The sequence below is a fragment of the Neofelis nebulosa genome, chromosome 7, assembly GCF_028018385.1.
Source record: "Neofelis nebulosa isolate mNeoNeb1 chromosome 7, mNeoNeb1.pri, whole genome shotgun sequence".
Classification (NCBI taxonomy): domain Eukaryota; kingdom Metazoa; phylum Chordata; class Mammalia; order Carnivora; family Felidae; genus Neofelis; species Neofelis nebulosa.
This window is the reverse complement of record NC_080788.1, coordinates 28,928,100-28,954,316: the sequence shown is the minus strand read 5'-3', so window position 1 is coordinate 28,954,316 and position 26,217 is coordinate 28,928,100. Positions and strand designations below refer to the sequence as shown.

At 40.0% G+C, this 26,217-nt stretch overlaps 1 protein-coding gene across 9 annotated transcripts in view; it reads left to right on the top strand.

Moving 5' to 3' along the window:
* Window positions 1-4,950: 4,950 nt before the first annotated feature.
* Window positions 4,951-26,217, top strand: part of TUBGCP5 (tubulin gamma complex component 5) — a 68,308-nt gene continuing 47,041 nt past the window's right edge. For 2 of the 9 annotated variants that reach the window (XR_009263944.1, XM_058736935.1), the window contains exons 1-6: window positions 4,951-5,238; window positions 7,776-7,829; window positions 7,940-8,048; window positions 20,505-20,601; window positions 20,989-21,068; window positions 21,702-21,837. Coding sequence is in view for 8 of the 9 variants with exons in the window: in XM_058736935.1 (XP_058592918.1) it covers window positions 5,093-5,238; window positions 7,776-7,829; window positions 7,940-8,048; window positions 20,505-20,601; window positions 20,989-21,068; window positions 21,702-21,837 (622 nt within the window). In the remaining variant the exon portion in view is untranslated. The remainder of the gene's footprint in view (window positions 5,239-7,775; window positions 7,830-7,939; window positions 8,049-20,504; window positions 20,602-20,988; window positions 21,069-21,701; window positions 21,838-26,217) is intronic. The other 7 variants (XM_058736928.1, XM_058736927.1, XM_058736931.1 and 4 more) reach the window with 5 other exon arrangements.

Sequence of the window (26,217 nt, the reverse complement as noted above, 5' to 3'; positions counted from 1 at the left end):
TTTTTTTTAAATTTTTTTTTTCAACGTTTTTTATTTATTTTTGGGACAGAGAGAAACAGAGCATGAACGGGGGAGGGGCAGAGAGAGAGGGAGACACAGAATCGGAAACAGGCTCCAGGCTCCGAGCCATCAGCCCAGAGCCTGACGCGGGGCTCGAACTCACAGACCGCGAGATCGTGACCTGGCTGAAGTCGGACGCTTAACCGACTGCGCCACCCAGGCGCCCCTTACCGGGATTTTCAACTGTATGGGGCCAGGCACCCTGAACCTCCATATTGTTCAAGGGTCAACTGTATATACTATTGGCATAATTTATAGTATAGTTTTGCTGTGCAATACATATAAGCTGAACAGCATTAGAAAATGAATGAAACCCACTGGATGTGCAAGGGTCAAATTGAATAGTACATGTTGTGCACACCAGGAGTGATAGTCAAATGATACAGAGTGGTTCTGCATAGAGTGGTTGAATCACAAACAAGTTTGAGGGGTATGGTATTTGGTTGGGAAATTGCTGATGAGCAGGAATTTGAAATCAACGGCACAACCCGGGTTGAAAATGTGATGACTCGCAATGGGTATGAGGCATATAGACTGGATAACACAATTGGTTTGCAAATTATTAGGTGCATAGAACATCTAAATGTATAAGGAGTCAAGTTAGAATGATGTAGAATGGGTAAGCAAGAAGTTGTTATTTCTCTATAAGTTATAGTTAAATGGCACAGTGTGTATGCAAAGTACAGAAATGGAGAAAACAGCCTGGTTATGAATCAGATGCCAGGTGAATTCTACAGAGGGAGCTCAGGCAGGTGGTTTTTGGGGGGTGGATGGGACTGGGATCATCCAGGGACACAGCCATAAGGCTGCTAGAAGCCATGCTAGCATTTGGTCAAATCTCTTAGTGCAGTGGTTTAGATGGAGTTGTTATATGCCAAGATTTCTACAATCCTCACCCCCAGGGCCTCCCAGGATGCCCTGTTTCCACCAGCACAGGGGTGGGTGGGTCCCACGCAGGGGTACGGGTGGGCTTGAACAAATCCCATGGTCATCCCTCTCCAGCCAGATCGTTCCAGTCCTCTAGGAAACATTTTTTGAGGTGCTGCCAATCCTAGGAGTAAGAAGCCAGTCCCAGGAACCCTTTCCAGGCCTCCCTGCATGGTCCAAATGGACCTGGAAACATTTTCTAGAGGGTCATGTGATGACAAGGGTCCATGTGGGACTATGGTCAGACCACTGACTCTTCCACAGACGTCTCTGACTGGACACTCCAGAGACATGAAAAATATTTAAAAGGCACATCTGCCCACCTAACCACACCCAGGACTGTGGCCAAAACCATGCTATCACTGGGGCTCCCTTTCCATCCCAAGCTTTTCACTGCCTTCAAGTGGGACTAAGAAAAAATTTCAAGAGACCTATCTGGTAGCCAGGCCTCTCACAGGACTATGTTTGGGCCCCAGCACCATCCCATACCATAGACCCAGTGCCATAGACAGGACTTAGAAACGTTTTCCACGGGCACATCAAGTGATGAGGGCCCACACTTGACCATGGTCAGGACACCTCCACAGAGCTTCCTAGACACCCAAGCTGTGCTTGTCACCAAAGAGAGCTTAGGAAATTTGTTGGGTGGTGCTTTCAATGACTGGCCCTACACAAGACCTCAATGAGCATGGGGTGCAATCTCAGAGTGTAGCTGACCTGCCTGCAGTGTTCCTTTCTCTGGTGAGGGATATGAAAATATTCAGAGGGCTGAGATAAGCAGGCCCACATAGGAAACCGCCAGGCATGGGCAACCCCTTTTTGGTTCTTACTGGCCCCCATCATTGGAGTGGGCCTTGGGAATGTTTGGGGAGTGCCTTATGTGACTGGGTCCCATGCAGGGCCACAGCTGGGTTATAGACACCCACCTAAGACCTCTCTGGCCAGCTTGGACCAATCCCCATTTGTCAGAGGCATCTGACAACCATGGCCAAGACCCAGGTGCCCTGCTGAGTTCCCCATGTCAGTCACAGGCTGATGTCCACCTCCAGAGAGGAACATAGAAAAAGTTTCTGGGGGCACATCAAAACCTAGACCTCATGAAGCACCCTCCCTGGGCAGCCCTTACTGGCCACCAGTACCCACATTCTCCAGAGGGGATATCCAGAGGCCATCCAATGACCAGATCCACACAAGACCAGGGCCTGATCCTTAGTGCACTCACAGGCCTCCGTGGCAGGATGTTTTTATCTCAGCCACTGGAGGTGGGTTGAGAAACATTTTGGGGAGGCACCTCTTTACTTAGGAATCAAGTATCAGCTCAGGTCAACAGGAAGGCACAACAGGTCACCCCAGTTCTAGTATGATCCCACTTGGGAGACTAGAAGCTGAATGCACATTCTGAAAATGTTTATGCCTCCCTCCAAAGGGGAAACCACCAGGGAAGTCCTGGTATAGAAGGGCACCATGGGCCTGGCTGTGGCCTTTCCTGGGAACTTTGGAGGCACCCCCAAAACATTTCTAAGTCTCTAGCATGGAAAGGCTTGAGAAGGCCAGCAAGTCCTCAAGAAGGAGCTCTGATGGGTCATGGTATTAGGAACCCCACCTGAAAAGTTTCTAATTCCCCCTTCACAAACCAGGACCAGTCCACTTAGTACAGACAGGTCTGGGGAGTGCACTCTGGGCTGGCCACAAGTCCCACATGAGTCCTGGTCATTGACTGTATCTCCCAAGAACATTTCCAGTTTCTCCTCCAGAGGTGAGCATTGCCTCAGGTTGGCCATGGATGAAGAGAAGGGCATTGCAACTCCTCCAAATTTTTGTAAGTTCCCTCCAGAAGCCACTACAGACTTGGGTGGGCATGCAGGTCTGCAATGGCACCCCTGGATTGGCATAGTCCCGTGTGTGGAACATTTGACAGAGATAATCCTTAAATATTTCTAAGTCCCTCCAAGTGGCGGGAGGGGGTCATGGGACAAGATGGACAAGTGGGATAAGGATGGTGCCTTTGGCCAGGCTATAGTCATGCATGGAGCCCAGTCTTTGCATGCACTTCCAGAAAATTTATCTAAGCACCATACTGGAGGGCAGCACTGATCCAGGTCAGCAAGGGACAGATGGCAGTATTCCTGGCCTGTTTGCTGTCTATCTTTCATATGTACTTCCCAAAAACTGCTTCCATGTCCATTGCCAAAGGGGTGACCAGCTAGGGCCAGACTTAGAGGTCTACAGAAGATGTCTGGAGGCTTATGGTGTTTTGAATGGGACTCAGTCATCTAAGGCACCTTGGGAAAATTATTTCAACTCCCCTTTCAGAAAAGAGATGCTAACCCAGGCCAACCAGAGAAGCCCAGGAAGAGTGGCTCAATCTTTAAGAAGTCCAAGTCACTGGGAGTGACCTGTGGAAAGTTTTCTAAGTCTCCCTCCAAAGGTCAAGACCAACTGGCTGGACAAAGAAATAGAGACACATGTAAGCATATGCATATACTTTGATTTTTAGAGATGTACAGAAAGCAATTAGATTATAGGTTTGGGGTCCTGAGAAAAACGTGAACTACTTACACAGATTTGAGAGTGATAAATGTACAGACGACAGGTGAAACTGGAGTAGAAAAGACTGCTCAAGAATAGAGTAAAAATTCCCTTTCATAGAAGCATCTAATACTATGATTTTCTCCTTCTTGTAAGATTTGTGTAATCATGTGCAGTCTATGTTTTAGGTAGTTGCTATGGTGTCTGAATGGTCTGCCCAAAATTTATATGTTGAAATCTATTAAGTTGAAATTTATTAATCTATTAAATCTATTAATCTATCCAGTGATGATGGTATTAGGAAGTTGGGCCTTTGAGAGGTAATCAGGTCATAAGAACAAAGCCGTTATGAATGGGATTAGTACCCTTATAAAAGAGACCCTAATGAACTCCCTTGCCCCTTTCACCATGTGAGGACACCCTCACCCAACCCCATGCTGGCACCCTCATTTTGAATTTCAGCCTCCAGAATTGTGAGAAATAAATTCTGTCGTTTATAAGCTACCCAGTCTATGGTATTTTGTAACAACAGCCCAAATGGACTGACAGTGGTATATCAACTATTACTACAGTAAAACAATGTAATAAATCACATGAAACCCTACCAGATCCCTAAAAGAAAACATAAAGAAGTCCATGTAACAGGTTTTGGAATAGTTAGATGCAATATTGAACAGAAACAGTTCAGGGGCACCTGGGTGGCTCAGTTGAGCTTCGGACTCTGGCTCAGGTCATGATCTCACAGTTCCTGGGTTCCAGCAACACATCAGGCTCTGTGCTGACAACTCAGAACCTGGAGCCTGCTTCAGATTCTGACTCCCTCTCTGCCCCTCCTCCCCCCTCAAAAATAAATAAAAACTTTTTTTTTAAATGAACAGAAACGGTTCACAGGTACAGTTTTAACTACTTAACTGTATTTTAGTAATTTAATTAGTGAACTGTATTTCAGTAATTTAATTACTGAATTTTAAGTACTGAACAACAAAGACATACTCCATCTTTAATCAACAGGAATTATAAAGTCCTTTGGCAGCTCCCAATCACAAGCCAGTGAGAGCAGAAGGAGCAGCGCTCAGCCTGTCTGCCTCTGCCAGACAAGCCACTTTGCTGACACTTGCTGTAGTGAGGACCACGTAGTGTGTCCTGTGTAGACAGAGGGAAACTGAGAGATCATTAGAGATCACCTCTAGAAGGAGAAACTGAAGCTTGGATAAGAATGGACAATTAACTGCTCACGGTACCTGAAAAGGTAGGTGCGAATGAGGACTAATGGCTGTTCTCCAAACATCGTAAATTAAACCACCAACCAAGGTTAGCCAGAGATTATTATTAATCTGACTAACAGTAACGGTTATTTCTTTGAGGACGCTCCTAAATGTACTCAAGGTGAAACTGGAAAACGCACGCAAGAGCGTCCTACAAGAATCAGCAAGGACACAACCAGGCAGGAGCTAGAATTCGAACTCTCGCGACAGCGGCCGGAACCTCTCCGAGGAGCAAAGCGGTGGGAGCGTGAACTCTCGCGAGAGCAAGGAACAACCTCACGGAAGGGCGTCGTTGTGGAAGTTAGGGCAGTATGTTCCGGCCCGCGCCGTCTTGGAGCCAACTGGACCCACAGCAGGAGCGCGACGTTCGCGAGCTCATTCGCCATGTGGCTGGCCTTCAGGATGAGGCGGACCCCAACTTCCAGCTCGCCCTGCACTTTGCCTGGTCCAACTTCAGGTGTGGGGTGCGGCTCCGGGGCCGAGGCTGGGAACAGGAATGGGTCAAGGGGTATCCGGGCGCGCGGCCGTGTTTCCGACCGTCATGCGCGCTGCCTCCCAGGAGCTTGGTGCTCTAGTGTCCTTTGGATCCCTGTCGCGTGTGACAAACGCATAATGAAACAGTGGGTTTTGGGTTGTTAAGGGTCGGCCTTACCCTTAGAAGCGCACTTCTGGGGAAGGGGTTTGTGTCTCTCATGTTCCTTCTTCCACTCTCTGCGCTTAGCGCCGTGCACTGCGCAGCAAACATTTTTTGAATGAGTAGGTAAATGAAGTTTTAGAGCAAAATAATGGTCAAACCCTACTTAACACTGTATTCTTACTCCCTACCCCTTATTTACTCCCTACCCCTTATTGAGCCACTCCAGATCTCTCTTACCTTGGTCTTGTGTTTTTGTTTTTGTTTTGTTTTCTCTTTTCAAAACGCACAGCATAGTACACTGGATAACTTGTATGTTGTTTACTGTTTGTCTCCTCCACCCCTCCTTCCAGCTAAAATGTAACTTCCATGAGGGTAGGGATAATGGTTTGTTTTGTTCATTTCTTACCCCAACACTTGGAATAGTTCCTGGCACATAGTACACTAAGCCACCATGTAATACAATTTCTAATACAGTGTCTCATGTAATTTCTCGAGATTTATGAAGTCAGAGCTCCTATTTTTATTTATGGAAGATGTAAATTAGACAGTACTGTTATGATCATTACCTATAATAGAATTATTACTAAAAGAATGTTCATCCATGTTAATATTTGCCTATTTAATTTCAATAGAAATGGTTTTTCAGTTTCTGTATTCTTGATCATCAACCTTAATCATACATACAGTGCCTACTTGGTTTATAATGAGAACAGACAATGAGTCTAAAAGCCTGCCAAGTTTCTGAAATAATGAGTTCAGTTCTTAAGTGTAACCTATAAATATAACAATGTCTGAATAGGTCATATAAGACAGAAATTTAAGTGCTGTACCCCAAATAATTTCTCTATTAGTTAATATGTCAATGGCAGTAGGTAGCTGGACATCATTTTAGACTTCAGAGAGACATTAGAAGTTACTGTCTCACATTGAGAAACTAAGTGATAAAGGGATGTTCTCTATTCAGCCATTTACTGGAATAGAATTAGATATATATTTTTAGTGGTGTAAATTATTTCTTTTAAATACAGATTGTTGTCTTTGATACTAAAAATTAGAAAGTGAGTTGAATGAGCTATATGATGCTTTAATCCATGAGAAAAATGAACAATACATGTTTGCTTTTTTAAAATTTTGTTTATTTTTGAGAAAGAGAAAAAGAATGAGTGGGGGAGGGGCAGCGGGGGGATGGGGGGGTAACAGAGGATCTGAAGTGGCCTCTGGACTGACAGCAGAGAGCCCCATGCAGGGCTCAAACTCATGAACCGTGAAATGGAAGTCAGATACTTGACTGACTGAGCCACCCAGGTGTCCCATGTTTGTTTGTTTGTTTTCTTTTTTAAATTGTGGCCATGTTCTAAGGCCCTAGAAATTCAGAGATGAGTGAAATATAGCCTCTATCCTAAAGGAAGACAGGTCTACATATGATATAGAATTGGAGTTTTTAATCTGAGAGCCTGTAGAATTCAGGTGTTATGAACTTGGACAAGAAAAAATTACACTAACCTCTAACTAAAAACTGGCATTTCCTCAAATTACAAATAAAAGCAACAAGCAATAATAATTTACCTAGGACTGTGTCACAGGTAGAAATCACATAGTTCACATCATAAAGTTGTGGCAGATATTTTCAAATATTTTTTGCTGTTGCTTTACTGATAATTGTGGATCCATTGCTAGATCTTGTTATTTAATGCTTTAATAAATGTCTCATTATATCACAAACTTTAAAAGGTACTTCACAACCATATTTCAGTAGGCTTGGGTTTTTTTGTATTTCATCTCACTGGCACCTGGGTGGCTGAGTTGGTTAAGCATCCGACTTTGGCTCAGGCCATGATCTTGCAGTTTGTGAGTTCAAGCCCCGTGTCAGGCTCTGTGCTGACAGCTCAGGGCCGGGAGCCTGCTTCAAATTCTGTGTCTCCCGCCCCTCCCCCTCTCGTGCTCGCGCTCTCTCTCTCTCTCTCTCTCATAAACAAACATTAAAAAAATTTTTTTAAACATTACTTTGAGAAGTAATGTTTCATAAATTCATAAAGCCTAAGCTTCACTGGGCTTCACTATGGCATAAAAAGATTAGGAACCCCTGCTATAGAATGTGCTATACTGACTTAGATACAAGGCATTATGGGAAGATGAAGGAATCAGAGGACAAAGGAGGCTAAAGATGACCTGTGCTTGAGCAGTTTCTGAGATGCAGTGGCTGTTTGCCTGGGTGGTAGAGGTGATACAGGGAGAGAGGTGCACTCCTGGAAATATCTTGCCGAATATAGGGTGACTATGGGGATATAGAGGGCTCTGAGACTGGTCTACTTAGCTATATGACAAGGTTCACCTAAGAATTGCATTTTCTCTTTTAGATTTCATCATTTCTTGGATGTTAACAGCCACAAAGTAGAAAAAACAATAGAAGGGTAAGTTAGTTTCATATATATGTACATATTCAAAAATATATGCATTTTCTTATAAATCTTTCTATTAATGTAAGTTTATAACTGTCAGTTTACTTTTAAATATATTTTAGAATTTATGAAAAATTCATCATTCATTCTGATCTCAGCAAAGCTGCTAGTTGGAAGAGATTAACTGAGGAATTTCTAAATGCATCTCTTCTGAGCATAAAGGAAATAAAGGTATGCATTATATTGTGAGATCTCTTTTATATTTTGCCATTTCTAATCGGTTATCATCAACTTGTTTCTGTTACTATTTAAACATTTATTTTACAATTATGATTGGAGCAGAGTCTTCTGGAAATTGACTTAAGCATTGTCATCAAACCCAGTGTGCCTCAGGCTTGTGATCCAGGAAAAAGCATGTTCTTGTGTAATCATCTTCTTAGCCCAACCTACTGTGGAGATTGAGATCAGAGATTGGCACAAATAATAACACTGTCTGGCTGTCTTAAAATTTTAAATGGCTTTTCAGCACTTGGTAATAATAACTACCTATGTAATGCCTACTAGATGCCAGGTGCTGTCCTCAGCACATTCACATTCAATTGTGGGTTCCTAAGATCACCCTTAGACTTGGTGATTCACTGGAAGGATTCACAAAACTTTAAAAACGCTGTTATCCTCACTGTTAACAGTTTATTACAGTAAGAGAATACAGATTTAAATTGAGCAAAGAAAAAAGATACATAGGATAAAGTCCAGAAGAAACCAAGAATAAGCTTCTAGGTATGCCTTCCCATAAGAGTTGTATGAGGATGCACTTAATTCTCCCAGTGATAATGTATGACAGCACATGCAAAGTGTTGCAAACGAAGGAAGCCCATCTGAGCCTCGGTGTCTAGCATTTTTGTTGGGGGTCAGTCACGTGGATGTGCAATGCACATGTGGCTGACCTTAGTTCCTCAGTCTCCAGCCTCCCGCAGAGGTCAAACCAAGGACCTCAAGCATAAGAAAATACATTCACAGGGGCGCCCCAGGTGGCTCAGACAGTTGAGCATCCATCTTCGGCTAAGGTCATGATCTCACAGCTCATGAGTTCGAGCCCCACATCAGGCTCTGTGCTGACAGCTCAGACCCTGGAGCCTGCTTCAGATTCTGTGTCTCCCTCTCTTTCTGTCCCACTCATGCTCTCAGGAGCTAGTCAAGGGTGAGTTGTCCTGAGACCTTTGAGATATTCAGAGTTTGGGCAACTCAGGCTTCCTGAGTAAACCCTTTATTATGCACATACATTAACTCATCTTCACAATAATTTCTGTGAGATATTCTGTAATTGTTAGGTTTTACCTTTGTCTACACTGTGGGAAGTGGTAAGGAAGAGAGCTTTCTTCTTTGTAAGGAAGAGAGCTTTAAAAAAGTTTTGAAACTATCGGAAACTAAGGAAAGGCTATAAAAGTATTTCTGGAAAAAAGAGCTGCAGTGCTCTGAATCCATGCCCTGAGAGTTAGGAACACTTGTGTGTAGGGAAATACAAATCAAAACCACAATGAGATACCACCTTACACCTGTCAGAATGGCTAACATTAACAACTCAGGCAACAACAGATGTTGGCAAGGATGCAGAGAAAGAGGATCTCTTTTGCGTTGTTGGTGGGAATGCAAGCTGGTGCAGCCACTCTGGAAAACAGTATGGAGGTTTCTCAAAAAACTAAACATAGAACTACCCTACAACACAGCAGTTGCACTACTAGGCATTTATCCATGGGATACAGGTGTGCTGTTTTGAAGGGACACATGCACCCCCATGTTTATAGCAGCACTATCAACAATAGCCAAAGTATGGAAAGAGCCCAAATGTCCATCAATGGATGAATGGATAAAGATGTGGTATATATATACAATGGAGTATTACTTGGCAATCAAAAAGAATGAAATCTTGCCATTTGCAACTATATGGATGGAATTGGAGGGTATTATGCTCATTGAAATTAGCCAGCCAGAGAAAGACAAAACTCATATGACTTCACTCATATGAGGACTTTAAGAGACAAAACAGATGAACATAAGGGAAGGGAAACAAAAATAATATAAAAACAGGGAGGGGGACAAAACAGAAAAGGCTCATAAGTATGGAGAACAAACTGAGGGTTACTGGAGGGGTTGTGGGGGGGGGGGATGGGCTAAATGGGTAAGGGGCACTAAGGAATCTACTCCTGAAATCATTGTTGTGCTATATGCTAACTAATTTGGATGTAAATTTTAAAAAATAAAATTAAAAAAATATATATTTTTTAAATAATTGGCATAATTTTCCAAATGGATGTCAGTGAATTGTGTAAATCCTCTGAAAATAAAAAAGGAACAATTCCAAAAAACAAAAACAAAACAAAAAAAGGAACACTTGTGTGTATTGTGTGGAATACACTCGTGTGTATTATTTCTGCAAGGACCATTTTGAAAGAGGAGGCGGCAAATCTTTGCTTGATTTATTTATACAACTTCCTGGGCAGACTATAGAATTTAATAATTTAGACCTTATGACAGCATAGTACTAATAAAAAAAAAATAATGGCAAGCATTGTTACAGCACTTACTGCATGCCAGGCCCTGTTAGTTCCATAAAGACCATGTTCACCAGGTACTATTACTATACTCATTTTGGCAAGACAAATGCCTTAATCTCAGTCTCATTTGAACCAGTGAAAACTTGTGTTGTACAGAATAATTAAATAAAACAGTGAGTGTCACTTCTGATTCCTGCTTTGACCTTTTCATTGTCATATCCTGTGATTTTTCTGTACATTCCTTGAGCACAGGGGGACCACATTCCCTTTGCTTTGCTGTGGCACGTCCTATGTCCTGTACTTGAACTGCCCTTCCCCTTCTCTCCTGCCTGAGAAATCTCATCCTTTAATATTAAATCCAAGTGTTGTCTCTATTGATACTATGTATTGCAGTATGTTATTACGTTCGTTATTGTTTCTTTCATATTTTCCCCTTTCACATGTGAGTTTTACAAGTTTAGGGTTCTGTATCTGATTTATTCTCAGTCACCTGGAACAGTGTAGACAATAAATATGTGTGGAAGAAAGAAATCTGTACAATCCTATCCTCTCCCTGTCTGTCCTCAACTCTTGTGCCACCTACATCCAGAATTGGTTGCTGTTTTCCCCCTTGCTGTGGCATCTTCCACACACCTGTTATAGTGTAGCAATGTTGTAGACTCTTGAGTCTGTAATTAAGAGTCTCTTATGGTTTGCCTCCCTTTCTGTTTTTATCTTATTTATGCTTCCCTTCCCCTATGCTCATCTGTTTTGTTTTTTTAATTCCACATATGAGTGAAATCATTTATCTGTCTTTCTCTGACTTATTTCACTTAGCATAATACCCTCTTCTAGTTCCATCCATGTTGTTGCAGTTGACAAGATTTCATTGTTTTTGATCGCTGAGTAATAATTCCATTGTATATATAAATACCACATCATCTGTATTATCTGTTGATGAATATTTGGGCTTTTTCCATAATTTGGCTATTGTAGATAGCAATGCTATAAACATTGGGGTGCATGTGCCCCTTTGAGTCAGCATTTTTGTATCCTTTTAATAAATACCTAGTAGTGCAATTGCTGGGCTGTAGGGAAGTTCTGTGTTTAATTGTTTGAGGCACTTCCATACTGTTTTCCAGAGTGGCTGCACCAGTTTGCCTTCCTACCAGCAGTGCAAAAGCGTTCCCCTTTCTCTACATCCTCACCAACATCTGTTGTGTGTGTTGTTAATTTTAGCCATTCTGACAGGTGTGAGGTTTTGATTTGTGATTTTTTTTTGATTTGTGGCTTTTCATTGTGGTTCTGATTTGTATTTCCCTATGATGAGTGATGTTAGGCATCTTTTCATGTGTCTGTTAGCCATCTGGATGTCTTCTTTTGAAGTGTTTATTCATGTCTTCTGCCCATTTCTTCACAGGATTGTTTTTTGGATACTGAGTTTGATAAGTTCTTTATAGATTTTGGATATTAACCCTTTATCCAGTATGTCATTTGCAAATATCTTCTCCCTTTCCGTCAGTTGCCTTTCAGCTTTGTTGATAGCTTCACTGTGCAGAAGCTTTTTATCTTCGTAAGATTCCAATAGTTCATTTTTGCTTGTTTCCCTTGCCTAAAGAGACCTGTCTAGTAAGTTGCCATAGCTGAGGGCACAGAGTTTGCTGCCTGTTTTCTCCTGTAGGATTTTGATGGTTTCCTGTCTTACATTTAGGTCTTTAATCCATTTTGCATTTATTTTTTGTGTATCCCATTTATAAGTTACCCATTTACAATTGCACCAAAACCCATAAGATACCTAGGAATAAACCTAACCAAAGAGGTGAAAGATCTATATGAAACCTGTAGAACACTTCTGAAAGAAACTGAAGAAGACTCAAAGAAATGAAAAAACATTTAATGCCCATGTATTGGAAGAACACGTACTGTATTGTTAAAATGTCTATACTGCCCAACACCATTCAATGCAATTCCTGTCAAAACAATAGCAGCATTCTTCACAGAGCTAGAAAAACAATTCTAAAATTTGTATGGAACCACAAAAGACCCCAAATAGCCAAAGTAATGTTGAAAAAGAAAAAAGAGAGAGAAAAGGAAATGAAAAAAAATAAATAAGAAACTATGACCTTGATTCCAAAACAAAAAAAGAAGAAAGAAAAATATTAAGCCTGGCCCTGTTTCCACCAGAACTGCAGTTGTCATTTTGAAGCATTCAATTTTCAGTATACTTGGTGCATCCTGGCTGTGCTGTTCTTCTAGAGGAGAGCCTGAGCCACTGCCTTGGTTCAGAGTTAGTCTTGCCTGAGTAAATAAGCAGTTGCCAGGCACAGGGGGGGCGAGGTTTGTTGTAGGTAGGGCCTGCCTCCACTGGAGGCTGCTGTGTTGCTCTCCGAAGTCATACTGTGTTGGTATGTGGGGAAAATGGCACTACCCCAATCCTTCATCGCTGGACAGATGATTGCACACCCCACACTGGTCAGGCAACCCTCACAGAACAGTGAGTGAGGGCAGTCAGCTTGCCCTGTACCACAACTCTCCTGTATCTTTTCTTTGGGAGTTCAAACTTATGCAGCTGGGATTCAAAACTTGAAGTCTTGGGGCGCCTGGGTGGCGCAGTCGGTTAAGCGTCCGACTTCAGCCAGGTCACGATCTCACGGCCTGTGAGTTCGAGCCCCGCGTCGGGCCCTGGGCTGATGGCTCGGAGCCTGGAGCCTGTTTCCGATTCTGTGTCTCCCTCTCTCTCTGCCCCTCCCCCGTTCATGCTCTGTCTCTCTCTGTCCCAAAAAAAATAAATAAAAAGCGTTGAAAAAAAAAAAATTAAAAAAAAAAAAAAAACAAAAACTTGAAGTCTTAAAGGACATGCAACCATGCTGACCCATGCCCTCCTCTGGAGTAGTGCCCCTCTACTCTGTCTAAACTCTTTTGTCTCTGAAAAACAGTCCCAGGCCTGCACAGTGTGTGGAATCTATGGTGTAGCACCACTAAAAGCAGCAAAGGTTATTCTCTCTGGGTGCATCTCTGTCCCCTGCTGATTAAAGACCTTTTGCTGGCACCTGCAGGGTCTTTTGTCCTTGGGGAGGCAATGTACCCTCTTCCAAAAGTACTCTAGGAAGGAGAATGTTCTCTATCAGTATGCCCCTGAGATCCCTACACCACGCTATGCACTCCAGCACCAGTGTCCTTCTTCTCCCCAGTAGCTCATGCCACAGCTCCACTCTGGAGTAAGTTGCACACTTCCAAAACCTCAGAGTTTAAGCTCCAAACACCGTTTGCAAGAAAACCTGCTACACTCAGTACTTCTTATTCCCCGGCCCATGGTCCAGAGAGGCTTTTCTCCTGTGCAAATGAGTGCCACACTCTCTCATCCCCTCTCTTTTTCTTGCCCTTTTGTCTCTCCACAGAAAGGGTTCCCTCCCCTCCATGGCACCACTGTTTTTCTCTCACCCAGTTCACTTCTTGTACCTTGCACCTGCCTCGCTGTCTCCCTCCAACAATGGAGATCGTTTTGCCACTCCAGATTAATTTCCTAGGTGTTTCAGAAAGTGATCTGATCTCAGTACAGCTGTGTTTGAGGGACTAGGAAAGCCCAGGGTCGATCTACTTCTCCACCATTTTAATTTCCGAACTTCATACTTTTTTTTTTTAGTTTTATCAGTATATAACAACATACCATCAAATCTATCTACTGTGGATATACATTTCACCAGTTTTAGTAAATGTGTAGTTGTGCAACTACAATCCAGTTTTAGAACATTTCCATTACCCCAAAAGTTTCCCTCAAGCCCATTTGCAGTCAGTGCCTGCTCCCACCCCAGTTCCAGACAGCTGCTAATCTGTTTGCTCTATTTATAAAATTGCCTTTCTTGGATATTTCATATAAATGAGTTCACAAGGTATATAATTTTTGTGTGCTTCTTTCATGATGTTTTGAAGTTTCATCCATGTTGTAGCATGTGTTCATCTTCTATTTTAATTGCTAAATAGTATTCATTGTATGGATAAGCCACATTTTACTTACGCACCAGTGGATGACATTTGGATTGTTGCGAGTTTTTGGTTAGTATGAATAGTTCACTATTGTGAACTTTCACTATATGAACATTCTTATATAGTTATATATTCTTATAACACTATGTGAACATTCTTATAGAAGCTGTGTGTGAACATAAGTCTTCACTCTTTTTGGACACATTTCTAGGAGTGGAATTGCTGGGTTATATGGTAAGCTTAGGTTTAACCAAATTATTTCCCAAAGTGGCTATATCATTTATATTCCCCCAAGCAATGTATAAGGGTTCCAGTTTCTCCACATTCTTGCCAACACTATTTTTTATCTATCTTTTATATATACATCATACAAAATATGTAGTAATACATTGTTATGGTTTTGATTTACATTTCCCTAATGACTAAAGGTTGAGCATTTTTATGTGCTTTTTAGCCATTTATATGTCTTCTGTAATGTCTGTTAAAGTTTTTTTCCGTTTTTAAATGATTGTCTTCTTACTGAGTCATCATTGTTTCTTTCTTACACAAGTTCTTCATCAGAAAAATGGTTTACAAATATTCTAGTTCCTAGCTTGTCTTGTCATTTTTTTTTAATGGTGTTTTTTGAAGTTTAAAAAGTTTTTCATTTTAATGAAGTTCATTTTATCTATTTCTTTCTTTTATAACTTGTGCTTTTGGTGTCATGTCTAAGAACTCTTTGCCTCACCCAAAGCTAAAGGCTTTTCTCCTCTGTTTTCTTCTAGCAGTTTAAGCACTTGTATTTCGATTTATAATTCCTTATGAGTTAATTGTTGTATATATTGTGAGGAAAGGATCTAAGTTAAAGGTTTTTTTGTTTTTTGTTTTTTGTTTTTTTACCTTCAGATATTCAATTGTCCCTTCACCATTTGTTGAAAAGACTATTCTTTACCTATTGAATTGTCTTGGCAACTTTGTCAAAAACAAATTGAACATAAATGTAAGGATTTATTTCTAGACTCTGAATTGTTTCATTAATTTATATGCCTATCCTTACACAAATACCATAATGTGTTTATTACCGTAGCTTTATAGGAGTTTCAGAATCAGGTAATATAAGTACTACAACTTTTTTCTTTTTCAAAACTGTTTTGTATATTCTAGACCCTTTGAATTGCCATGCACATTTCAGGACCAGCTAAAGTTCTACAGAAAACCTTCTAGGATTTTGGCAGGGATTGCATTGAATCAGTAGATCATTTTGGGAAGTAGTGCCATCATTGGTTGAATTACATCCCCAGAAAAGATAGTCCAAGTTCTATCGAGGGAAAAATTCTTCCCTCAAGCATTCAGATTGAGCATGGCTTTGCTGACAGCTTTATTTTAGACTTCTAGCTCCCAGAACTGAGAGAAAATAAATTCTGTTTGTTGCAAGCCATGCAGTTTGTGGTATTTTGTTATGGCAACCTTTAGAAACTACTACATGGTCTTATCAATACTAAGTCTTCTAATCCATGAACATGAACTCTCCATTTATTCATATCATCTTTCATTTTTCTCAGCAGGTTTTTCCATGTACAAATCCTTCATTTCTTTTACATTTATTCTAAATATTTTCTTCTATTTGATGGTGTTATGAATGGAATTGTCTTCTTAATTTCATTTTCAGTTTGCTTATTGCTAGCATATTAAAATGTTAATTCACTTTTAAATTTTTTGTGTATTTAGACTTGCTAAACTCATTTATTCCAGTAATTGTCATCTGGATTTCTTAGTATTTTCTGTTAGGGTCATGTCATCTCCAAAAACAGTTTAACTTCTTCCTTTCCAATGTGAAGTGTTTTTTGGCTTTTTGCACTAGCTGGAAGCTCCAATACAGTGATAAATAGAATGGATATCTTTGCCTTGTTCCCAGTCTTGGAGGAAAAGCTTCAGTTTTAACCCTTAATTATGATGTTAATTGTAGGTTTTTCACAGATACCCTTTATCATTTCAGGGATGTTCTTTTTTATTCTTAGTCTGTTGAGAGTTTTTATCATGATTAAGCTTTGGATATTGTCAAATTTCGTTCTGCACCTTTCAGATAATCTTATGTTTTGGCTTTGTGTTATATTAACATGAGGTCTTAGCTCAGTCTGCCATAACAAAATGCCACAGACTGGGTGGCTTAAAAAAAACAAAAAAAATTATTTTCTCATGGTTCTGGAGTCTGGGAGGACTAAGAATAAGGTGCTGACTGATTGATTTGCTGGTTATGACTCTCTTCCTGGCTCATAGATGGCCACCTTCTCCCTGTGTCCTCACATGGCAGAGAGAGATCTCTGATATCTCTTCTTATCCCATTAGACCAGGTCTTCTTTTGAACTAATTACCTCCCGAAAGCCCCATCTGCAACTATCATCACACCAGGGGTTAGAGTTTCAACATACGAATTTGAGGGGGACAAACTTTTAGTTCATAACATACGATGTGTTATATTAAATGATCTTTGGGTGTTAGTCTGATCTATTTGTGTGTGGTCTGAGAAGTACACTCATACTTAAGGCCTGGCTTATATTTTGTGTTAGTCGTCTCTCATCTCATTGCATGAATTCGTGCTCCATCAGCCAAGAATGTATAGGTGGTTTGGGTCCACTCCAGTCTCTGCTATGTACAGCACAACCTGTAGTCAACCCAAGACATGAAAAGCTTAACATGCCCCTTTGGCTGTCTTGCCTCAGGATTTCCCTAATAAACCCTCAACTGTTCTGCTGGTTGGCTACTCGCCCCACAGAGGCCTACAACCACTGACTCCCCACTTCACTTGCTACTGCATTTAGCACTTTAGCTGACAGCTCTTTGATTCCAGTTAGACTTTTCCATCAACAACAGCAAAGCTGCTGGTTTTCACTTCCTGTCTATCCTGGTTAAACTACAACTGTGATAGAACTAGAAGGAGTGAAATAGCAAATATGTCACAAACTCACATAGTTCTTCCCTGAGATCATTTTCATGGATTAATTCCTCTCAGCATTTGTATGCCCATAGTCCATTGAGAGCACTGAAATGGTTGTCTGGCAATTTAATCTAGCTTTTAGTTACTTTTAGAGGAGAGGATTTGAAGACCATGTGCCTCCAATCATGCCAGAAGTGAATCTCTAACTTCACTATCTATTATAAATAGAGATATGTAGTATTCATGGGAGTTACTCAGTAAATGGCAGTTTACCATCCTCCAGGCTCTTAATGATATTTGGCAAAAGAGAATTTGGAGTTAGTTATTGTTGGAAAAATAAGCAAAGACTTTGACCTACTTTTAAAACCCCGCTGGAACTATAAATTCTTAATTCTTCGTAGCTTTGAGTTTCAAAGAATGTGAAAGTAGAGTATATGTTATTCCTAAATTTGAGATTCAGGACCACCTCTGATATAATGTACAACACATTGGATTGCTTCTTTCATCATATATGTAAATGTGTTCATTGACTTTCTGCAGAGTAGCAGGGACCAGGCAGGGCTTCAGAAAACAGAGACTAGGGGCATGTGGTTGATGTGTAGATAGAGTTCCAGCTTTTTATCTTCATCTCTTATGTAAAGAGATGGCATAAAAGAACAAATTAACTTATATTTTTAAACTTCAGTGAAATTGGGGCACCTGGGTGGCTCAGTCGGTTAAACGTCTGACTTTGGCTCAGATCATGATCTCACGGTCAGGGAATTCAAGCCCTGCATCGGACTCTGTGCTGACAGCTCAGAGCCTGGAGCCTGTTTCAGATTCTGTGTCTTCCTGTCTCTCTGACCCTCCCCCGTTCACGCTGTGTCTCTCTCTGTCCCAAAAATAAGTAAACGTTAAAAAAAATTTTTTTTAAGTTAAGTAAAATAGTTCATATCTTCTAAATGTAAGTGCCAGAGTCCCCACTCTTAGCAGTCTTCTTTTTCTTTATTACAATTAGTAATTGTGGTCAAAGCATGGTATACAGCTGGTTGATAGGCTACATTTTGGCCATTAGTGCTAATTGCTAATTTATTGTTCAGTGATAAACTCAATTAATTGAGTTCTCTCAGGGGAAGTTCCTTTATAGATGTTACTCAGAAAATGAACAAGGAGTAGGGAAATGGCATCATTCAGGTCCTCTTCCCATGACCAAGAGCTGCTTTTGTGCATCCTTACACCACAACAGGTCAATGCTCTGATCCTTAGCAAAGTAGGGAGATCCACAAGGGTTTGATGTGTACCATTTTACTGCATACACTTCTTTCCTCTGCCACTGGTAACTTTCACCTTATTCAGGTGCACAAAAAAAAAAAAAAAAAAAAATCTGATGTTAACAATTATTACTAAGTAACAGATTTATATAGTGAGAGGTATTTCTTTTTCAAGTATTTATATTTTAGACCACTTTTCTCTGTGGAATAAAAATTCTTTTCCTCGGTAAAGGAATTCAGGCATTTCCAGGCAGGTGAAAAATTACCAGAAAAAGGGCAGCTCTTTGCAGTCTTATTAGTGATGTATTGCCTAAGCATTCCTAGGAAAGTTCAGCAAATGTTTACTGTGTCCCTGGCATCATACTAGGTGGTAGGAACACAGAATTAACAAGACATGATCATCACTGCCCAGATAGTTTAAGTTATTTAATTATAATAAACACTCTGAAGACATATATAAGGTACTACAAATGGTCCCTGACTTACAAAAAAGCAATTGGCATTCAGTGGAGATTCATATTTTGAGGGGTACCTGGGTGGCTCAGTCGGTTAAGCATCCAACTCTTGGTTTCAGCTCTGGTCATGATCTTGCAGTTTGTGAGTTCAGGCCCCACATCAGGTTCTACGCTGACAGTGTGGAACCTGCTTGGAATTCTCTCTCTCTCTCTCTCTCTCTCTCTCTCTCTCTCTGCCCTTCCCTGCCTCTCTCTTCCTCTCTCTCTCTCTCTCAAAATAAATAAATAAACTTTAAAAAAATAAAAGATTCAGATTTTGAACTTTTTCTTTTCCCAGGTTATTGATGTGTAGTAGGATACTGGTGATGCTGGGCAATGGCATTGAGCCACAGATCCCAGTCAGATAGGTGCTCATGAGGGTAAACAACCAGTATACTTACATACACTTACTTGTTGGGTTGTATCCATACAACCATTCTGGTTTTTGCCTTCAGTTCAGTATTCAATAAATTACATGAGATATTCAGCACTTTATTATGTTAAGTAGGCTTCACATCCAGCATGGAGCCCACTGCAGGGGCCTGAACTCATGACTCTGAAATCAAGACCTGAGCCAAGATCAAGAGTCAGACACCCAACCGACTGAGCCACCCAGGCACCCCAGCACTTTATTATTAAGTAGGCTTTGTGTAAAATGATTAAGTGTTCTGAGTATGTTTAAGATAGGGTAGGCATGGGGTGTGTAACTGGCTCAGTCAGTAGAGCATGGGATCTTGATCTTGGGGTCCTGAGTTCAAGCTTCATGTTGGGTGTAGAGATTACTTAAAAAAAAAGGGGGGGGGGTATAGCCAATCTATGGTGTTCAGTAGGTTAGGTGAATGTATTAAATACATTTTCAACTTACAGTCTTTTCAACTTAAAATGGCTTTATTTGGATGTAACCCCATTAAGTTGTGGAAGATTTATGTAGCATATACAATAGGAAGAGCTCACCTGATCTTTAGACATCAGAGACTTACCTTCCTTGAGTTTAACCCATCTTTTCTCTCCTTTCCAGCACAGTTTATGACTTTTAACATATTTGGGGATATTTTTATTTTTTGGTAACTTTTTAAATACTTTTTAAAAAATAATTCGTTTTAAAAAAACTTAAAATTTGAAGAAAGTAAAGGAGATCCAGTGTACCTCTTGCTCAGGTTCACTAATCAGTATCCTTTGATCTAGAATAGTTCCTCAGCCTTTCTTTATCTTGACCCTGACATTTTTGAAGAACACAGGCCAGTTATTTAGTAGCATTTCCCTCAGTTTAGGTTTTTCTGACAATTCCTCATTAGCATTCAGGTAATGCATTTTTGACAGATTCTTTATATGTACACATTTGAACTATAAAAAAGATAAAGAGATTAGGATTTATTTAGATATAATTCATGTTTTCTCCAACTAGGAACAATATTGGGGACACAACTGACATGGGGTTAACTTTTCTTAAACTAGTTTTGAAAGCTCTTTACAACCTCAGTGATTTATATTCTTCATTTTTTGTTTTAAAGACAGATGTGCATTATTCAATACTGTCACTTCTTCTGTGTCTGTCTGATTCTCCTTCAAACAGCAATTATGTGGAAACACCAAGAGATAAAGAAGTGGGTATGTTACCAAATGCTTTAATATATAACAAAAGTAAAATTGGTTTTATTGTCAGACATTGAGATTTTATAAAAAGTTGTAAAAATCTATGAAACTAAAATATTCTCTTGCTTTGGATACAATTGCAATTGCAAATCCTCATTTAAAATTTTGACTTTGTCAGTTAAACTACTTTCAATTATATAAAGAGAAAAATCACTTTTGAAGATGAAGTCAAAATTTAAAATGTATTAGAATATCAATTTATTGAGTATTTTGATATTTTTGAACTTTTGTTTTCTGAGTGTATTTTATTTGAGTTTTGTTAGACTTTTTTCCTATAGCTTTGGGAGTTTTTCCCCCACATATTTTTTATAAAACTAATGAGTTTCTTCTGTTACATTATAGAAAAGAAAGATGATTTTGACTGGGGAAAATACTTGATGGAAGGTGAAGAAATTGCCCTTGGTCCGAATGTAGACACACCAGTAAGTAGCAATAGTTTAGCTGTTGTAAATACAAATACATGCCAAGTGATATATTATTTTTATGGTTCCTTCCACCCTAGAGCAACTTAACTAAAACAGGAATACTCTTCATTAAATTAGAGTAGTTTATTATCAAAGATTTATTAAGATTTTGCACTGAATTAATAGTACTAGAAAGTTGAATGGAATGAATGTAAGTATCTCTTAAGGAGCTGTGACTCTAGGGGCGCCTGGGTGGCTCAGTTGGTTGAGCGTCTGACTTCGGCTCAAGTCATTATCTCACAGTTCTTGGGTTTGAGCCCCGCATCAGGCTCTGTGCTGACTGCTTGCTCAGAGCCTGGAGCCTGCTTCAGATTCTGTGTCTCCTTCTCTCTCTGCCCCTCCCCCGCTGACACTTTGTCTCACTCTGTTTCTCAAAAATAAATAAATGTAATAAAAAAAAGAAGCTGTGATTCTTGGGGGGCTTTGCCACCAAAAATAATTCCATGCTATAATAGTAACTTTCAAGACATTTAGAAAAAAGTGTCATTTGGTTTAGTTTTGCTTTTCTTCTGAAATTTTCTTAATCTTATCATCTAGATAGCTCTAGTCACTACACACTCTAAGGGTAGATATATTTCCCTTTTTAATCAGAACTGGTCTGAAGAAAGTGAAGACGAAGATGATCAACAGCCCTTAAGTAGAGAAGACTCTGGGATTCAAGTGGACAGGACACCATTAGAAGAACAAGATCAAAACAGAAAATTGGGGCCTCGTGTCACCTGGAAAGGTACCATGTGTTCTCAGATGCTGGCATCATTTTCTCATACAAGAATTCTCTGGAAGGACAGGCAATCTTTGGGGATCAGTTCTGTGTGATTTAAGATATTGGTAAGCTCTGGCATCCTCATAAATGTTTTTAAACCATTAGTAGATCTTTCTTCTATAGTGTCTAAGAAGTGGCACTACAAAATTAATGTTGAAAAGGGATTTAGAGTGAAATTCTGTTCCTTTTTTATAGTTCTGAGAACTTTGATAGTCCTAAATGTTAGTTTGTTTTTTTATTAGAGAAGGGTTGACTTTGCTAGTTAGTAACTAAATAAAAGGAGAAAAGATCTATACAATTTAATTTTAAATTGGAATGTCTGCTTTTTGAGTTTTAGTGAGGAACTATGAATTGGTAGAATCTAGAAAGAAGTGGAAGCAACCTCAGAGTTGTATTACTTCTCTAGTTGTATTACCTCTCATTACTTCTCATTTTGTAGGTAAGGAAACAAAGTCCTGGTTACATTGTTTTTTTTTTGTGGTCATGTAACTGTGAAACTAACCCCTTCACTAACCATGAGGCTTGGGATATGTAACCAGACTCTGTTCACTGTACTTGAACCTTGCCACATGGACAAAGAAGTTAAAGCTGATTTGGCATCCTAATGATTTTCTGGCTTATTTTTTCTTTTTAACTTGTGTATTAGACCTTTATCAGAGCACATCATCATCCCTAGTCCATGGAGGAACTTTTAGTTTGGTTTATATCATCTCTTCTGCTATTTCTGATTCTCACTTCCCTTTCCCTTTTTCTGCTAGCCCAGTTGTAGGCACTATTCTAATGTATTTGATACCTGTGTTATCACATATGTTGGGTTCCTGTAAAACATATTCTGTTGATTGGTATATTCTGTTTTGAAATTATGTACTGGTATTATCCCATGTGCAAAGCTTTGTTCTATTCCTCTTTTCATTTATCTTTATTTTAAATCTGTCCATGTCACTCTTGAACCTCTCTTCTGTCATTCCTAACTGCTACATAGGTTTCTGCAGTTTGCAATACCACATTTCTATTATCACTTCCCTGTGGACTGTCTTGAGCTGCCTTTGCCCCCCCCCCCCCCACACCTAGTGCCATGTGCATTATGGACCTGGCCCCCACAATCTCCTCCCTGCTTGATAAGATCCACCTGTCTGGTTTGGGGTACTTTTGTTTCCATTTGCATTTGACTGTTTGGGATAAGTACTTGTGGCTCCTCAGCTCCTTCAGTTTTTTGTTTGTTTGTTTGTTTTATCCATGTTAGTTAACATACACTGTGGTAATAATTTCAGGAGTAGAATTTAGTGTTCCATCAATTACATACAATAGCCAGTGTGCATCTCAAGTGCCCTCCCTAATGTGCATCACCCATTTAGCCCATCCCCCCCACCTGCTGCCCCTCCAGCAACCCTCAGTGTGTCCTTTGTATTTTAAGAGTGTCTTATGGTTTGTCTCCCTCTGTTTTTATCTTATTTTTGCTTAGCATAATACACTCTGGTTCCATCCATGTTGTTGCAAATGGCAGATTTAATTCTTTTTGATTGCTGAGTAATTGTGTGTGCGCATGTGTGTACACACACACATGTGTGCGCGCGCACACACACACACATCTTCTGTATCCATTCATCAGTCAATGGACATTTGGGTTCTTTCCCTAATTTGGCTGTTGTCAGTAGTACAGCTATAAACATTGGGGTACATGTGCCCCTTCAGATCAGCATTTTTGTATCCTTTGGATAAATTTCTTGTAGTGCAAATTACTGCGTAGGTCTATTTTTAATTTTTTGAGAAAACTCCATACTGTTTTCCAGAGTGGCTGCACCAGTTTACATTCCCAACAGCAATGCAAAAAAAAAAAAAAAAAAAAAAATCCCCTTTCTGTGCATCCTTGCCAACATCTGTTGTTTCCTGAATTGTTAATTTTAGCCATTCTGACAGGTGTGAGGTGATATGTCATTGTGGTTTTGGTTTGTATTTCCCTGATGATGAGTGACGTAGAGCATCTTTTCATGTGTCTGTTAGCTTTGTGGATGACTTTTTTGGAAAAGTGTCTATTCATGTTTTGCCCATTTCTTAAATAGATTATTTGTTTTTTTGGGTGTTGAGTTTGATAAAAGCTAGAACAATTCTAAAATTTGTATGGAACCAGAAAAGACCTTGAATAGCCAAAGTAATGTTGAAATAGAAAAACAAAACTGGAGGCATCACAATTCTGAACTACAAGCTGTATTACAAAGCTGTAATCATCAAGACAGTATGCTACTGGCACAAAAACAGGCACACTGACCAGTGGAACAGAATATAGAACCCAGAAATGGACCCACAAAGGTATGGCCAACTAATGTTTGACAAAGCAGGAAAGAATATCCAATAGCAAAAAAAGACAGTCTCTTCAGCAAATGGGGTTGGAAAGCCTGGACAGTGACATGCAGAAGAATGAACCTGGACCACTTTCTTGCACCATACACAAAAATGAACTCGAAATGTAAGGCAGGAAGCCATCAAATTCTGCTAGAGAAAACAGGCAACAGCCTCTTTGACTTCAGCCGCAGCAACTTCTTACTTGACATGTCTCTGGAGACAAGGGAAACAAAAGCAAAAATGAACTGTTGGGACCTTGTCAAGATAAAAACATCCTTGGGTCGCCTGGGTGACTCAGTTAAGAATCCGACTTCAGCTCAGATCATGATCTCACAGTTCATGGATGTGAGCCCCATGTCGGGCCCAAGTGCTAACCACATTATGAACAATTTACAGGTCTGAGTACAACAAAATAGAAAAAAAGAATCAGATTCTGTTTGAAGTATCCCATGAAAAACATTAACTAGACAACAACTGCAATCTTAAATCTAGGAATTAGTATCTAGACATACAAAGGACTCTGAAGGGTGCTGTTGGGAAGGAAAGACATGAAACCCGAAAGAAAACAAGAGGGATATCAGTGGCCACTTCACAGAAGAGGCAAGACTGAAGGAGCTTTTTATCTTTTTTTTTTTTTTATGTTTATTTATTTTTGAGAGAGAGAAAGAGAGGTGCAGTGTGTGAGCGGAGGAAGAGCAGAGAGAGAGGGAGACACAGAATCCGAAACAGGCTCTAGGCTCTGAACTATCAGCACACAACCTGATGTGGGGCTCAAACCCACAAGCCATGAGGTCATACCCTGAGCTGAAGTCGGATGCTTATCAGACTATAAGCCACCCAGCCACCCCTTCCATAAGCATTTTAGAAGCAGTAGCAGTTCTTTTTAAAAATCCAGCTGGAGGGGCACCTGGGTGGCTCAGTCGGTTAAGCGTCTGACTTTGGCTCAGGTCATGATCTCACAGTTTGTGAGTTCGAGCCCTGTGTTGGGCTCTGTGCTGACAGCTCAGAGCTAGAGCCTGCTTTGGATTCTGTGTCTCCCTCTCTCTCTGCTCCTCCCCTGCACATGCTCTTTCTCTCTCTCTCTCTCTCTCTCTCTCTCTCTCTCTCGCCTTCAAAAATAAATAAAAACCATTTAAAAAAATTACAAAAAAAAATCCAGCTGGAATTTTTATTGGGATTGCATTGAATTTATATATTTAACTTGGAGAGATTTAATATCTTTACTTTGAAAATACCTACATTAATTCTAATTTTTTGTCCGACGATTTGGGAATTCTCTTTATAAAGATTATAAGTATTAATTTTTACATGTGTTAATCATTTTTGCTGTGAATGATGTCTTTTTTGTTTTATCACTGGTGTATGGGGACACTGTTGGTTTTTGTAAATTGTTCTTATATCCAGCATTTGCTGAACTTACATATTAATTGCAATAGTTTGTTGATTCCATTGGGTTTTTCTTTCTTTCTTTTTTTTTTTTTTTGAGACTGAAGTGTTTAGGAAAGATGAAGTTTTGGTTTTTTTAAATGTTCTTCAGAGAGAGAGAGAGAGAGAGAGCGTGAGTGGGAGAAGGGTAGAGAGAGGGAGACACAGAATCTGAAGCAGGCTCCAGGCTCCGAGCTGTCAGCACAGAGCCTAACTTGTGACTCAAACTCACAGATGGGGAGATCATGACCTGAGCTGAAGTCAGAGGCTTAACCGACTGAGGCGCCCCAGGAAAGCTGAAGTTTTAAAGGTGTTCCCAGAATTTTAAAAAATTCTATTTTCCCCAGCTCCCAAATTGTAACTGAATATTGGACAGATTAATTGATGGTAATTTTATAGTATTTGGAATTGGGAATAATAAGGTTTTTCATCATGGGCACAAGTGAAAGGCACATGCTCTTTTTAGAACTGTGATGTTTCAAATGTGCATTTAACTAAATTCATTGAGCTCTTGCTATTCATCATATATTGTTAGACTAAAAATACAAAAAAAAACAAGAAACATTATTCCTTCATATG